At 45.6% G+C, this 13,962-nt stretch overlaps 1 protein-coding gene across 1 annotated transcript in view; it reads left to right on the top strand.

Moving 5' to 3' along the window:
- Positions 1-13,962, top strand: part of PDGFRL (platelet derived growth factor receptor like) — a 33,486-nt gene that overhangs the window by 15,647 nt on the left and 3,877 nt on the right. The window contains exons 2-3 of the mRNA XM_069484795.1: positions 7,425-7,576; positions 11,561-11,854. Of these exons, the coding sequence (XP_069340896.1) occupies positions 7,425-7,576; positions 11,561-11,854 (446 nt within the window). The remainder of the gene's footprint in view (positions 1-7,424; positions 7,577-11,560; positions 11,855-13,962) is intronic.

Here is a 13,962-nt window from a genome sequence, read left to right as displayed (position 1 = left end):
AGAATAGCACCCTGAAGAGTAACCAGGTTTTGGCCAGAAGGGAGAAGAGGGCCTTGCAGGGGGGAAAGAGACGGCTGGAAGGCTCAGAGGTAGAAACGAGCCGATGTGTCTGGGGCCGGTGAGGAGCTTGGTTGGATGGAGACCAGGGTCCCTGCTGGAGGGGCTGGGTTTGCGGAAGACAGTGATGGCTGCATGCAACTTTGTACGCACCACGAGCAGCTAATATCGTAGAACTGGAGGTAATGATAAAATGGTTTTAGGAAAGTATATGTGACAGTTGGTGAAGAGCATCTGAAGGGAATGGAGGAGACATTTTTCCAGACGGATCGATTTGTCCACTGATGGAATAGAGATGAGATAGGGAGTCAATGGTGATGCCAGCCTGGGTGACAGGTAGAGTTACGGCTCCATGAAAAGAAAAGAGAGATGTCAAGAGGGGAAAACCAATAATAAGGCTCTGGGACATCGAGGAACCTGGTTAAACTCCAGGCAGGTGGCAGAGCCAGGGCGGGTCCATGCAGGCAAGGGAGCAGAGTGGCTTGAAAGCAAAGTCCTGCTGTGCTCGTTATTTTTGGCCAGTATTCTTATCAATCAGAACAAAATAATATACTGGAGTTTTTAGGCCTCTAAAGGAATTCCTGCTGGCCCTGCCTGCTGGAAACTGATGTTCTAAAAAGGCAACATCACTTTGTCGTGAAACTCACCTGCAGGTATTTTAAGTACGCATAAGCCATTGTGCTCACCCATTTACAGTGCATCTATTCAGCACTTCGTTAAGTGGTTTAGCTTGTTTTGCTTTTATTATAGGTTTTCTTATTATAAAAACATACTTACTTGATTTAGAAACTTTAATTATAGATGAACAAAAAGAGATCACTGAAAATCCCAAGATACACCCTTAAAAAATCCCAAGATACTGTTAATATTGTAGTGTAGAATCTAGTTTTTTTTTTTACATGTAAAAAATTACATAAAAATGTACAAACAGTTATGATTAACTTTTTTTCTAATGTGACTATTTTTCTGTGTTACGGCTGTAATGTCATCATAGATGTAAATAAATTTCTTTGATCTCTTGGTCTCTTAGCTTATGCCCCCTTTTATATTATCAGTCATTGCTACAGCTCACGTCTGGGTAGCAATGCTCTGTTTCTGAGGGTGGAATTGTTGGGCCCCAGACTACGCACAGTTTAAGGCTGTTATTTCAGGTGGCCAGACAGGATTTGCTGTTGGGTGGATCTCTGGTGCGTCACTCACGCCTGGTTTTGGTTTGTGGCATCAAAGGATAGCCACTTATCATTTTCTCAGAATCTGGGCAATCTCTAAAGGAGGAAGAAGAGCTTTTCCTTTGTAAAGAAGCCAGAGGTACAGGACAGAGAGGCAGAAAGAATGCAGACCTCAGCAGGCTGGCAGAGGGGGAATGACAAGGGAAGAGGGGGACATTCCAGCATGGTGGTCAGGGTCCAGTCGATGCCAAGGAAAGGACCCAGAGAAACCAGAGAGAGGCTGGCAGGGCCGGTGGGTGTCGTGTGTGATTTCCTATGGAAAAGCAGAAAAGTGCCTAGTGTTGCTTTTTTAATAATACAGAGGAATCTGGTATCAGTCACTGTAGAAGAGAGACCTGCTCACATGTCACGTGCACTGACATAACCCATACTGTGGAATGGTATGGAAACATTGCAGTTCTATTGCAAGGATTTTAAGTGGTTCTTTGGACAGTACTCAAACATGAAGATGACAGAGTAGATAGAGATATTCCAGCCTTGTTTCTGATATTGGAACTGTATTCACTTTGAACTTCCTTCGCTTGCGTGTTTGGTTTTCTATGAGTTTCTCATGCATATTTCTTTTATCTTTATTTAAAAAAAGAAAAAACATAAACAGCGACAGCTTCGATATGTTCTACCCAGCTGTCTGTTTCCCAGAACCTGGACGCTGTCATGTGGCTGTGTTCCCAGCATGTCGTGGAGCAATTCTTTTCTGACACATTCTTAAATGGAAACTTGGAGTAAACACAGGCCCTGTTCGAGCACTTGAAACACGGACAAGCAAATGCCCATGAGCCTTTATCTCTCTTGGCTCTTGGCACAGTTCCTTACATGCAGTAGAGTGAAATGAATGTTGAAAAAGGAGGATATTCGACTGTATCTTTGCACCTTACCCCTTATGTTTCTGTTGTATGCCAATGGAGGCAACAGCAGAGTGTCCAAGGCAGAAAATCTGGGTTTCCATAGTCGAGTGGCCCTGGGAAAGTTATCTCAACTGAACTTGACATTGTTCTCCTGTGGCTCCCACCCTTCCCGTGTAACCTTGGGAAAGTCACCCAACCTCTCCAGCCTGTTTGTTCACCTGCAACATGGCAATAATAATAGCAGCTATGTCACACGGCTTCCTATGAGTCAAAATGGGGAAAGGGCTTACAGCGGTGCTTGGCACATAGTAAGCGCTTCTGAAGTTTAAGTTGTTATTAATTTCATTATCACCATCTCATGGGATTGAGACAAAGTAGTGTGTACTGTGGGTATTATCACAGTAATAACTGATGGTTTTCCTGCTCTGGTTTTTCTTCAATTAGTTACTGGATGGATTAGTGTCGGGTTAACAGAAAATGGTGCATTTCTGTTATGGAATTTCTAATTCGCAGCTACTTGAATCAGATCTTCCATGTTTTCACTTATGTGTGCATATGCCCATATTCAAGTCAGAGGCACCACGTCTCAGTCAAAATTGCTTCAGTTCATCTCATTTCACTAGGATGAAAACCTATGCCCTCTTCACTTACAAACCTTCCGAACCTGTGTCTGGAGGACACTAGATTTAGATGCTTTGCCGATTACCAGCGGGGGCGCCTTGGACAGTGACTTCTCTAAGTCCCCGTGTCCTCATGAATAAAAGGGAAAAGATGGTGCCTCTATCCAAATGTGGTTATAAGATCTAAGAGGGACCATTATAACATTATCTAAAATGTACTGAGCACTTAGTCTGTGCCGGATGCCATGCCCAGTACTCCGTAAGCATCTCTTGTTACTATAACTCTGGAGTGTAATTGTAGCCAGACCGTGGAAGGCATGAGCTGTAGCTAAGGTGTCGGAAGGTCTTGGTGGAGCTGGTATTTGAATCTGGTCAGTAAGACTCCAAAGTCCATGATCTTATGCCTCTCACCAATCTTCAGCCAACTGTGCTCCAGTCAAGCATCTCTTTGATGCCTTTTTTCTCCACTCAGGAGAAATTCCTTCCCTTGGAATTCACATCCCCTAATTGTGCATATTGAAATCCTCCCCTTCTACCAAGACCCTCTTGGCCCTAGAAGCTTTTCCTGGTTACCCTCGGAATTCTCATGGCCCTTTGCACAGGAGAACTTGAGAGCAGGGAACTCTCTAGACATCACTGTATCCTTCCTCTCCTATCCAGCGCCTCCCACTTAATTTGTACTTATTAAGTATTTGTGGGACTGATGAATAATTATCTGGTAACCTAGGGCTCACCCCCTGCCCTTGGTTTGCAGAGTCTGGGGGGAGGACAGGAACACAGGACCCCACCACTCTTACCTGGTCACCAGCCCAGGTGAGATGCACAACGGTCCCTAACTTGGGAGCTGTCAGCTCCTTCCTCTGTGCCATCCCATGACTTAGGTGGCCTCCAGGAGAGAGTAGGTTGGGCTGAAGGCAGCAAGCCTCAGGCCTCCACCAATGGGAGCAAGACTGTTTACAAAGGCCATGGCAGCCCACCGGAAGACTCACACACACAGTCTTAAATTTTGAGCAAATGCTCCTTGAAACCTAGACTTTTCCATCACTGACCGCTCGGTGGATCGAGGCTAGAAGTGCTAGATCAGAAAAAAAAGAGCTGAGGTGAGCTGATGTGCTGGGAAGTTCAGAGCTGCCTCCAATTAATGCAAATTTTGCTTCTCTTGTGATGCTGTTTTCTCTGGCACTTGATCGTAACACCTTTATTTTTAGCTCCACTCAAACTTCACATCCTCTACCTCTTCCATCCCTGGGGGATGTTCAGTGGTTACAAGAAAAAGGGAGAGTCTTTGGTGAAGCATCTCCACTGAGGCTGTGGCTCTGAAGGGGTCAGTGAACTCTTGTCTCTGTTTCATGGCACAGACACGGTCGCAGGGCTCTTAGGTCATTTCCGACCCCTTGGGGAGCCCGCTGCCGGGACTAATGCGAGACCATTAGTAGAGATGGACGTTTTAAATCCAGGCGTTTAAACTGTAATCCTACTAAGTAATTTGTTTCCTGTTTTATATTGTTTGCATAGAAGAGGGGGTGGAAAAATGCAGAAATGTTTTCCAGTGCATTTCCTTCCTTCCACCCCCAAACCTGCTAAAGATACAGCGTGCAGCTTTCATGGTGTTGGTGGAGTTCTCCCCAGGGTTAGATTTTTATGTGCTCAGTTACTTTCCTGGTAGGAATGACTTCTTATACTTTGTATCACTAAAGTGAAGGTGCTCAGTGAATTGATTGCTTACCTGCAGATCTCATACCCTCGTTCTGAGCTCTACGGGAATGTGGCCGGCAGATATTATGGTCCCCAGGGGCAGACTTCCACCTCCATTTTTTCTTACCTTTTCCATTTTTTATCCACTGAAGTCCTGCTCCATCCTTAAAACTGAAATTGATCTTTTGGTGGTTGCCGAGACTTTCAGTCCGTCAGATGAACGTGTGTGTGTTGTCATGAATCTTAGAGGCCTCTGAGACCGTCCAGCATCCATTCTTGAACCTTTCTCCTGTGACCTCCTTTCTCTTTATTTGACTTGACATTTTGTGCTCAATCTTCTCTTTTGCTTCTGCTCTTTTTCGTTGAGTTCATCCATTGCTTTGGCTTCTCCTCCCACCCCTATGTAGATGACTCCCCCAGATACAAATCTAGTGCTGTTTTCTCACCTTTGTCCCAGTCTTGTGTGTCCAACTGCCCACAGGACATTCATACTTAAATGACCCACATTTCATCACACATTCATAGTCTCCCGGGGGAATCTATTATGTTTGCCTACTCAGATCTCTTTTCTCTTCCCAATGATTCCATTTCAATCAGTTACAGCCCCGTTCTCTCCAACACACAGAAATGCAAATTGAGAGCGCTGTAGCACACTCTTCCACCCCCTACACCCAGTCTGTCACCATCCCTCCCTGCCCTTGGATTTGCCCTTGATTCCCAGCTACCATCCAGCCCAACCCAGACACTTGGTGTCCTTGGCAATGACAGCCTCCCAGGCTCTCCGTCCCTTCCTGCCTTTCCCACTCCGGTTCTCTGTGCCCATGCCTGAGCTATGGGGTCTCCCCCACTTCCCACCTCTCAAACTGGGGATCGTCCCTGCTGCTTGGTGAGTGAGACATGCACCCCTCTTGCTGTTGTCAACAACATGCCATCATGTCCAACCCCCTCTGCGCTCTCACTCTGTAATTAGTGGATGAAATCCCCAAGCCCTTGTTGAGTGCCCTTGATGCAGACCACGTCCCTGGCAGCCCTCGTGTGGCTGGCAGTTTCCTGAGCAGGTGTGCTCACTGCCCTTGTGGTCCCTCCTTGCCAGCTCCTCTTCCAAGTTCAGCTTCTCTCAACCCCTCCTCACGGCTGCCTTCAACCTCTTCAACCCACGGGGATGAGTCCTTTTTCAGAATTCTTACTGTTCTTGTTGTGAAGACCCTTTCCGTTATTCTGATTTTTTTCGTGTATATTAGTTTTAACTGCTTGACCAGATTGGAATATTTTTAAGGTCCACTGCATTGTATTTGCTGTGCTAACTGTTCACAATACTAGTTGTGTATTATTTCTCATTGCTGTAGTAGTATTCATGATTACTACTAATCTCTAATTATATGTAATTAAGATACAATTAGGATAAGACAATAAACCAGGCATTGTATAAAGTGCTGTGTGTGCATTTTGTTATCTAATGAGTAGGTATTCAGCACATACTTAATGGACTTAAGGAAAAGACTTGCTCATCTGTTCACCAGCTGTGGGTATCAGGGACACTTCTGTTGAAGACTCAGTTTCCTCTACAAAATAGCGGGCTGGCATCTTGCCTTTCTGGGTTCTTTTCATTTCCAACACTGTGGGTTCAATTCAGTTCACTCGTGCTTAGGGAATCCTTTCTGTGTACTTCGCACAGATTTGTTGCTTAGAGAATATAAAACAAATAGAACTCGGTCCCTTCCCTCGGAGGTTTTACCAGATAGTGTATTAACAGGAAGCAGGGGTATCCGAGGGCTGGAGCACAAGAGAGTGGATTACATCATTAGGAAAACATGGGGAGATTCCTGAGAGTCGATCTTAATTAGAAGCTTCCTGAAGGAGGAGAGATTTCCGTTGAGTTTAAAGGAGCCGGTTGATGGAGTGGGAGTAGAAGTACCACTTGGGAGAACCGGTGGGCAAAAGAAGCTGTTCAGCAGGGAACAGAACAGGGCTGTGTTTAAGACCAACCAAGCAGACATTTTGCTGTATGCTAAAGTTAGAATGGCCACCGTATTGATGTTGCTTTGAGATAAAACCGGAGAATCTCCACTATATCATGAAACTATGTGGATTTCAGAGGAGTAAAACATTTGGATATTCAAGATGGACCCCCAGATTAAAAACCTCTTATTTTGGCTCCCCCATGCTGACTCATGAGCCACAGGGGAGCTTCCATTGCAAGCCTGATACATCTGGATTTGTCACTGTGTAACATAATTAATTACCATTACCACTGGCTAATGTTTAATAATAAATATTTATGCCTCTCTTCATTTCAAAAAGAAATTGAAGAGGTTTGCAAATATATTTGCCAGGAAACAAGTAAAAAAAATACAAGAGATAAAAAAGAAAAAAGTAGAAATAATAGAGTGAGGTCAGAGGAAACATTTGAATGCCCAACAGCTCTAAATACTTTATTAGAGGTCAGCTGCATACTTAGAGGTCAAGTATCTTAATAGCCAATGCATTTTTTCCCCTAAAGGAAAAGGTTTTATTTTTAATATGATGTAGCATCTCTAAGATTCCAAGTTCATATTCAGAGGCTTATCCTTATTGATGAAAGGGATTTTGGATATTGGATAATGCTGTGTGCTTTCATTCATGCCGACTGCTTTTAAAGGAACTCATTAGAAACAGGCTGAAAGCAAAACACTAGCCCAGGGCTTCCTGGCTGAGCTTGTGAGGCTGCATTGCTAATGCACCTATGATTCTACTTAAGGAAACCCCGGCTCTGAGGTCGGAGAGAATTTCCTCTCCTTGGAAAACTTAATTGTCATTTATTATTTCCTTTTAGGAAAGGTTTTTCTCTCTGCCTCCCCCAACACACTCGTTTATCACTTTGTGTCATTGGAGGGGGAGGGCACGGGGTGGATCTGAGAACAGTGGAGCCCAGCGTGATGGCTGGAGGGTCCCTAGACTGGGGCTGACCTGCTTTGAGTTCATGTCTCTTTTTTTCATAGCGTCAAACAGCATGAGCGCTACGGCCAGTTGACCCTGGTCAATTCCACGTCGGCCGACACGGGCGAATTCAGCTGCTGGGCCCAGCTCTGCAACGGCTACATCTGCAGGAGGGACGAGGCCAAAACGGGCTCCACGTACATCTTTTTTACAGGTAAAACGTTCGGTGCATTAGTGAGGCTCTTCCAACTTTTGGACTTGGCCCAGATCTGAAGGGTCCCACTACATGTTGAGTAGCAAAAGATGACAATAAGAACACACGCTGTTTGCCAGGCCCTCCCTGGGCTACACGCTTTACGTCAATTATTTATTACTTCATGCAAGTCTTGCAGTGAGCCTTGAGGGTAAATACTAATATCATTTCCATTTCTTTTTGAGATAGGAAAGTAAGAGGTGTTTAGAGATTAAATCCTTAAGGTCACATGGCAAGTAAGCAGTGGTAGCAGGATTTGAACATAGAACCGTCTGATTCCAGTGTCCGTACCTCTACTGTCCAATATGGTAGCCACTGGACACATAGGACTACTTACATGTAAATGAAAACTAATTAAAATGAAATAAAATATAAAACGGTTTCTCAGTGCACTTGCCATATTTCAAATGCTCAGTCGAGACACGTGGCTAGTGGCTGTTATAACGGACAGCACAGGTAGAGAATGTTTATCACAGAAAGTTCTTTTGATCAGCACTGCTGTTGGCTTTTCTTCACCATGCTCTCAGAACCTGTGATGATCTCCTTCCTGGAAACTCCATAATTATATGATTCTTTGCTAAAGATCTCCTCCCATTTGTTCTTAGGGGTACTATAAGCTGAGGTTTTGGGGACAGGATTCCCAAAGGTGGTGGTCCTTTAGGGCTCCTCCAGTCCCTGTCCCTGTGCCGAGGTGGGGTGCCTGAAAATGTCAGGTCACAGTGGAGAACTCTTTTCCCCTGCAGCATGAGGTATGTTTGCATGGTGGAACTTGCACTTTGAGAAAAGGGCCTTGCAGAGTAGCTGTTCAGCCTCTTTCCTCTGCAGAGTTCTCTATGCTGAAGTCCGGGGAATGAAGTTCTCCAACAAGGAGAATCTTGCAAATTCTACACTTAGGTTCTGTTGCCGTCGAGGCATTTCAGGGGAATCCAGAATCCTTTCTCAGTGTCTGGGCGGGGGATTTCATGAAATTTGTCTATGCCCTGAATCCACCTACCTTTCAGGCCTAGAATGACTGAGGCCTATGACCCAAATGATCTTCTGCCCTGGCCATTAATGCTTTAGCAAAATTTCATGTGTTTTTCCCCTTCCTGCCCAAATAGCTCCTCTCTGGCAAGAAGATGCATTAGCAGGGCATGCTACACTTCTGGAAATCACATGTATCTGATTTCCACAACATTCCTATGAAATAAGCAAAAACTATTTTCTCTATTTTAGAAATAATAATGCTGACGTGGAGACTCAGTGCTCCATGACTTGTAGTAGCACAATAAGGAGTCCAACCCTGGTGTTCTGACCCAGGATTCAACGTTCCTACTGCCCTGAACCTGTTCTAGGACAAGGTAATGGGTGGACTGACAGACAGACGCCAGCTGGCAAAACTGGTGTTGTCAGGAGAATTGCTAACAGTTGTTCATGGGCAATCCCTTTGGATCTTCATTTTGGAATATGATACACAGAATTGCCCATGTCCCCTTTGTATAATGTCACACTGTGGAGCAACAGTGGAAAAGGCAACCAATGAAAACCAATAAAAGTCTATTGTTACAGACAGGACTGATGCTACATTGCAAATTGCAGAATGAAGACTCTTGCCAAAATGAGCACTGTTGTGTCTTCCCAAAGTATTGGTTGGTGTTTTGAACTGAAGGCTCTCTTTCAGTTTTGGGGGCAGGTCCTCTTTCTTAATTTACTGAGGTCCCTTTGTGAATCAAAGGAAGGCTAAAACATACTTTTCAACTGTCAAGACACCTGGATCAAAAAGGGAGGCGACTTAATGTATTGTATCATTTTCTTAATCCTCAACACTACGCTGGAAGTCCAGTTGGATTTTTAGTACAGAGTTTAGCAATTTGTCTTTTCAAGCATGGGTGGGTTTGAAAATCCAAGATGGGCCGTTACAGAAGCTGAGGTTCCCATCCTTGGCTCTGGATTCTTTCCGAACATATGTTTCCCAGCTACCCACGTAGAGAAACGTCTGTCATTCATTATGTTTGTATGTTTCCTAGCATGAAGCTTCTTTGGCGGGAGGAAGTGATTGTTGTTAATTTGTGCAAGTTTTGCTTAAGCAACTGCCATATGTATTTCCTCTTTCATCTTTACTCAGGAGGCTTTTGGAGGGGTTTTCCCCCCTTTTCCTCTGTTTAATTGACATGTATAAAGAAAACACTCAAATCCTAATCATACAACTCAATAAATTATCCTGAAGTGAGCAGACACATGCAACTACCACCCAGGTCAAGTATGAGAACGTCACCAGCCGACGGGGCTTTCTCGGTAAAAGGCTTTGGGCTCTAATTTTCATATGTAGGAAAACAATATTAATAAGTAAGTACTTTATTAAATATTGAGCTTGCTATCATTCGGTTTTAGTTTATAGCTTCCTAACTTTATTTTTTTTAGAAATATAAAATCCCATGTGCTCACTTTTCTTAAAGTAATATGTTTGTCATCTACATATGTGGCTATAAATATACTTGCAGGGGACATATGTCAACTGTAACTGTTAAAATGAACTTCAACACACGTTTTGCTTTTGTAGATGGAGGCTACTGACTGCAAACACATTTTTAAAGCAATGGGTGTGGCCACTTATTTCAAAGCAAGTATTTTAGTAAAAGAAGTCAGATGACATTTTTGTGTTCTGAAATCCAGATGGTTGAGTTATTTTTTTTATTTTTATTTTTTTTAGACAAAGTGTCACTCTTTTGCCCTGGCTAGAGTGCCGTGGCATCAGCCTAGCTCACAGCAACCTCAAACTCCTGGGCTTAAGCGATCCTCCTGCTTCAGCCTCCAGAGTAGCTGGGACTACAGGCATGCACCACCATGCCTGGCTAATTTTTTCCATATATTTTTAGTTGTCCAGATAATTTCTATTTTTTTTTTTTTTTTTTTTTTTTTTAGTAGAGATGGGGTCTTGCTCTTGCTCAGGCTGATCTCAAACTCCTGACCTTGAGCGATCCACCCGCCTCAGCCTCCCAGAGTGCTAGGATTACAGGCATGAGCCACCGCGCCTGGCCTGGTTCACTTATTCTACTGGTTTTGCTTATTGGCTGAGATTACTCTACATACCCTTATTTAAAGCAAAAGTTGCCTCTGAATCTTATAATCATAAAATCCTGAAGTGTCGTTGCTAAAGAGACATGTTTAATATTATCTATGCCAGATTCTTCTCTTTACGAATGGGGATATGGAAGCGCAGGGAGATTCACATATTGAAGGCCACATAGACGGGACTGTGTGAACACGTGAACATTGGGCACAACGTTAACAAAGGTGCCCCTGGCTGAGCCTGAAAGTGAGTGTATTATAAAGTAGCACAAATCACCCGGACTGATTATCAAGCCTTGCAAGAGATAGATTCTTGATGGGCTAGGCCATACCATTTCCTAATCTTGGAGCCAGGAGAAAGAACCTTCGTGTTAGCGCACTCAGCAATCATAGCCCAAGAACTCTTGGCCCATGAAGACATTTGATGTTGTGTCCAGGAATTCTGTCCCCAACCTAAAACACCATACAACTGTGACTCAAAGGCTGCTGGTGGAAGAGAAAACCAAGAATAATTATTTGTTTCAGGAACATTGCAGGGAAAACACAGGAAAAGATTTAACAAGTGTTGGAGCATGATTAGCTCCAGAGAGTTCTCTTAGCAATTACTAGAATATTCCCTCACAGAATGATCCAGAAAAAGAAAAGATTTAATGTACCAAAGGGGGAGAAAAAAAGGAAATAGAAAACCCACCATTAGCTTGAGCTAACCACCTTTTTCTGTTTCTTTTAAGAAGATGCAAAGTAAAAATTATTCATCCAGAAAATGAAAAGCATTTTTAAAAAAATCAGCCTTTTCTGTTCATAAGGACGCAGCATTCTGAGTATATTGCCGGAGTCCTTAAGGCACTCTCGGCTCATTGCTCCAGAGTCAATAAACCTGTGTCTCCCCCTTTGCAGAGAAAGGAGAACTCTTTGTGCCGTCTCCCAGCTACTTCGATGTTGTCTACTTGAACCCGGACAGAGAGGCCGTGGTTCCCTGTCGGGTGACAGTGCTGTCCGCCAAAGTCACCCTCCACAGGGAGTTCCCGGCCAAGGAAATCCCCGCCAATGGCACGGACATCGTTTATGACATGAAGCGAGGTTTCGTGTACCTGCAGCCCCACGCGGACCAGCAGGGGGTGGTCTACTGCAAGGCCGAGGCCGGGGGCAGGTCGCAGATCTCGGTCAAGTACCAGCTGCTCTACGCGGAGGGTGAGTCTGGCCCAGCCCTGCCCGGATTCTAGTCATCTCCGTGGCCGGTGGCCGGCATGCTGTTCCTTGTGGGGGGCATGCTGTTCCCTGTTAGGATGGGAACTCGTGGCACGGGATGAAACAGAATTCTCGACACAAAGATCAGGATAGAAAGACGTAAAAAGTTTATTTTACCCTGAGAGAAGGGGGAAAGGGGTTTGGCACATGAAAGAAAGAAAGAGTGTGGCTGGAGGCTAAGCAGCTGGGGGGTTTTTTTGGGGGGGGGGGAAGGAAGAAAAAAAGTGTTGCCAGCTGATAGCAGAAAATGGCTGCATCTGTTTTTCCTTTTTTTTCTTTGTCTGCAAGGCTGACTTATCAGGGTGGTTGGAATGTGGGCTGGCAGGAGCTGGGGATGCATCAGCTTCTGTCTGCTCAGTTCTGTTCAGGGGCTGTGAAAACAAACTCTGAGAGGCCACAGGTGGTTAAACAAAGGGGTAGTTGTGTTGTGATCTTTCTCTTCAAAGGGCCATTGTGGGTTGAGTTTATCCCTGTTTCTGTTAATTTTTCTCTGTTAGTTTATTAGTAAGGCCGTCCTAGCCTAGCATTCCCTACTTACTAAGGGGGCACAGGATGCTGTTCTTAAAGGCTCCCCTTTTGCGCCACTGCTTCTGGAATGTTCTACCACCTTGCCTGGGACTCTGACCCAACTCCCCTCTTTCCCTTCCTGCCAGATCGTTCCTTCCTTCCCTCTGGTGCTGCCTGTGTGTTTGATCAGCAAGTCCCCTCTGTCCCTGCCTCCTTTGGAGCATCCTCCCAGCCTCTTAATTCTAACCCAAATCTGCTGTCTCCCAAGGCCCAGCTGGAGGCTGGTGTCCTTCTTACGCCCATTCCTGCTTTGGACCCTCAGTGTCTCCCTTCTGCTGGGAACCTACACTCCTCCCGTGGCCTCATCTCCCTTCCTGTCGCTCCTCTCCATTCCTCGAACATTTCAGCAGTCGGCCCTGACGTCCCCTGGCTACTCTGTCCATCCTCAGGGTGACATGAAACGCAATGACTACCCCGTCCACTCCACCCCATCACGACAGGACCCCAGCTCCGGCCACAGTCTCAAATCTTCCCGGACTGTTCGCTCAGTGCCCCCCGCTGCCCTCCCCTGTCCCCAGGCCCCCCCACTCCCTGGCTTGGATCCGGGTCTCATCACACCAGCGCTCTGCTGACACTGCACACCTTGCCCCTCTGCACTTTCCTCCCGCCTGTCCGGGAAAAACCCTCCCAGATGAACGTCACCATCCCGTCTCCACTATCCTGTCTCCCTGTGCCTGTGTTGCCTAAAGACTAGGGTTCTTTCAACGCGCGAGTGACAAATGACTCTTCGGGAGACAAGGGTCTTGATCTGTAGGAGTTTTAGTCGCTTGTAGCCAGTGACCGCTGAGAATAACCTCCGAATTCGTGTCTCCCTGAGGGAAAGTCGTGGGGCTTTTACAGGGTTGTAGACAAAGATGGGTCCTGGCATGTAGGGGCGGAGTTTTCCTTACGCATGCGTAGTTGTCACAGGTGTGTTACAGTAATAAAGCTATAGCTGTTCCTGGGTGGAGACTGTAGCATAGTCATGAGCAAAGTTCACTGGTGCTCACCTACAGGCGGCCAGGGTCTGTCCGGCTGGTTTTAGCCAGCTGAGTAGCAGGGTAGCATGTGCCAGCACACCCAACTAATTTTTAAAAATATTTTTTTGTAGAGATGGGGTCTTGCTATGTTGTCCAGACTGGTCTCAAACTCGTAGGCTCTAGTGATCCTCCTACCTTGGCCTCCCAAAGTGCTAGGATTATAGGCATGAGCCACCATGCCTGGCCTATGTGCACTTCTTTCCTCCAAGCTGCAGTGTGGTCTGAGAAATGTTGGAATCCTGAAGTCTCTGTGTCATTCCGATCCTGTCTCTGGAGCATGTGGCAACCAGAAACTTATAGCAGGGACCCAACCTGGGCCCCCTTGCCTCCCGGCAGCCCCCGCCTGGGCTTATGGCACAGGGTGGCCAGTGAGCAGATCCCCCACAGAGCTGTACGCCACCTCCCTTCCCTGAAAAGTGGGTCCCTTGGGTCACTCTCCCTCGATGGGCACCCCCTGGCCAGCCC

The sequence above is a fragment of the Eulemur rufifrons genome, chromosome 12 (assembly GCF_041146395.1).
Source record: "Eulemur rufifrons isolate Redbay chromosome 12, OSU_ERuf_1, whole genome shotgun sequence".
NCBI lineage: Eukaryota > Metazoa > Chordata > Mammalia > Primates > Lemuridae > Eulemur > Eulemur rufifrons.
The sequence above is the reverse complement of the archived record's forward strand: the minus strand, read 5'-3'. Positions and strand labels throughout refer to the sequence as shown.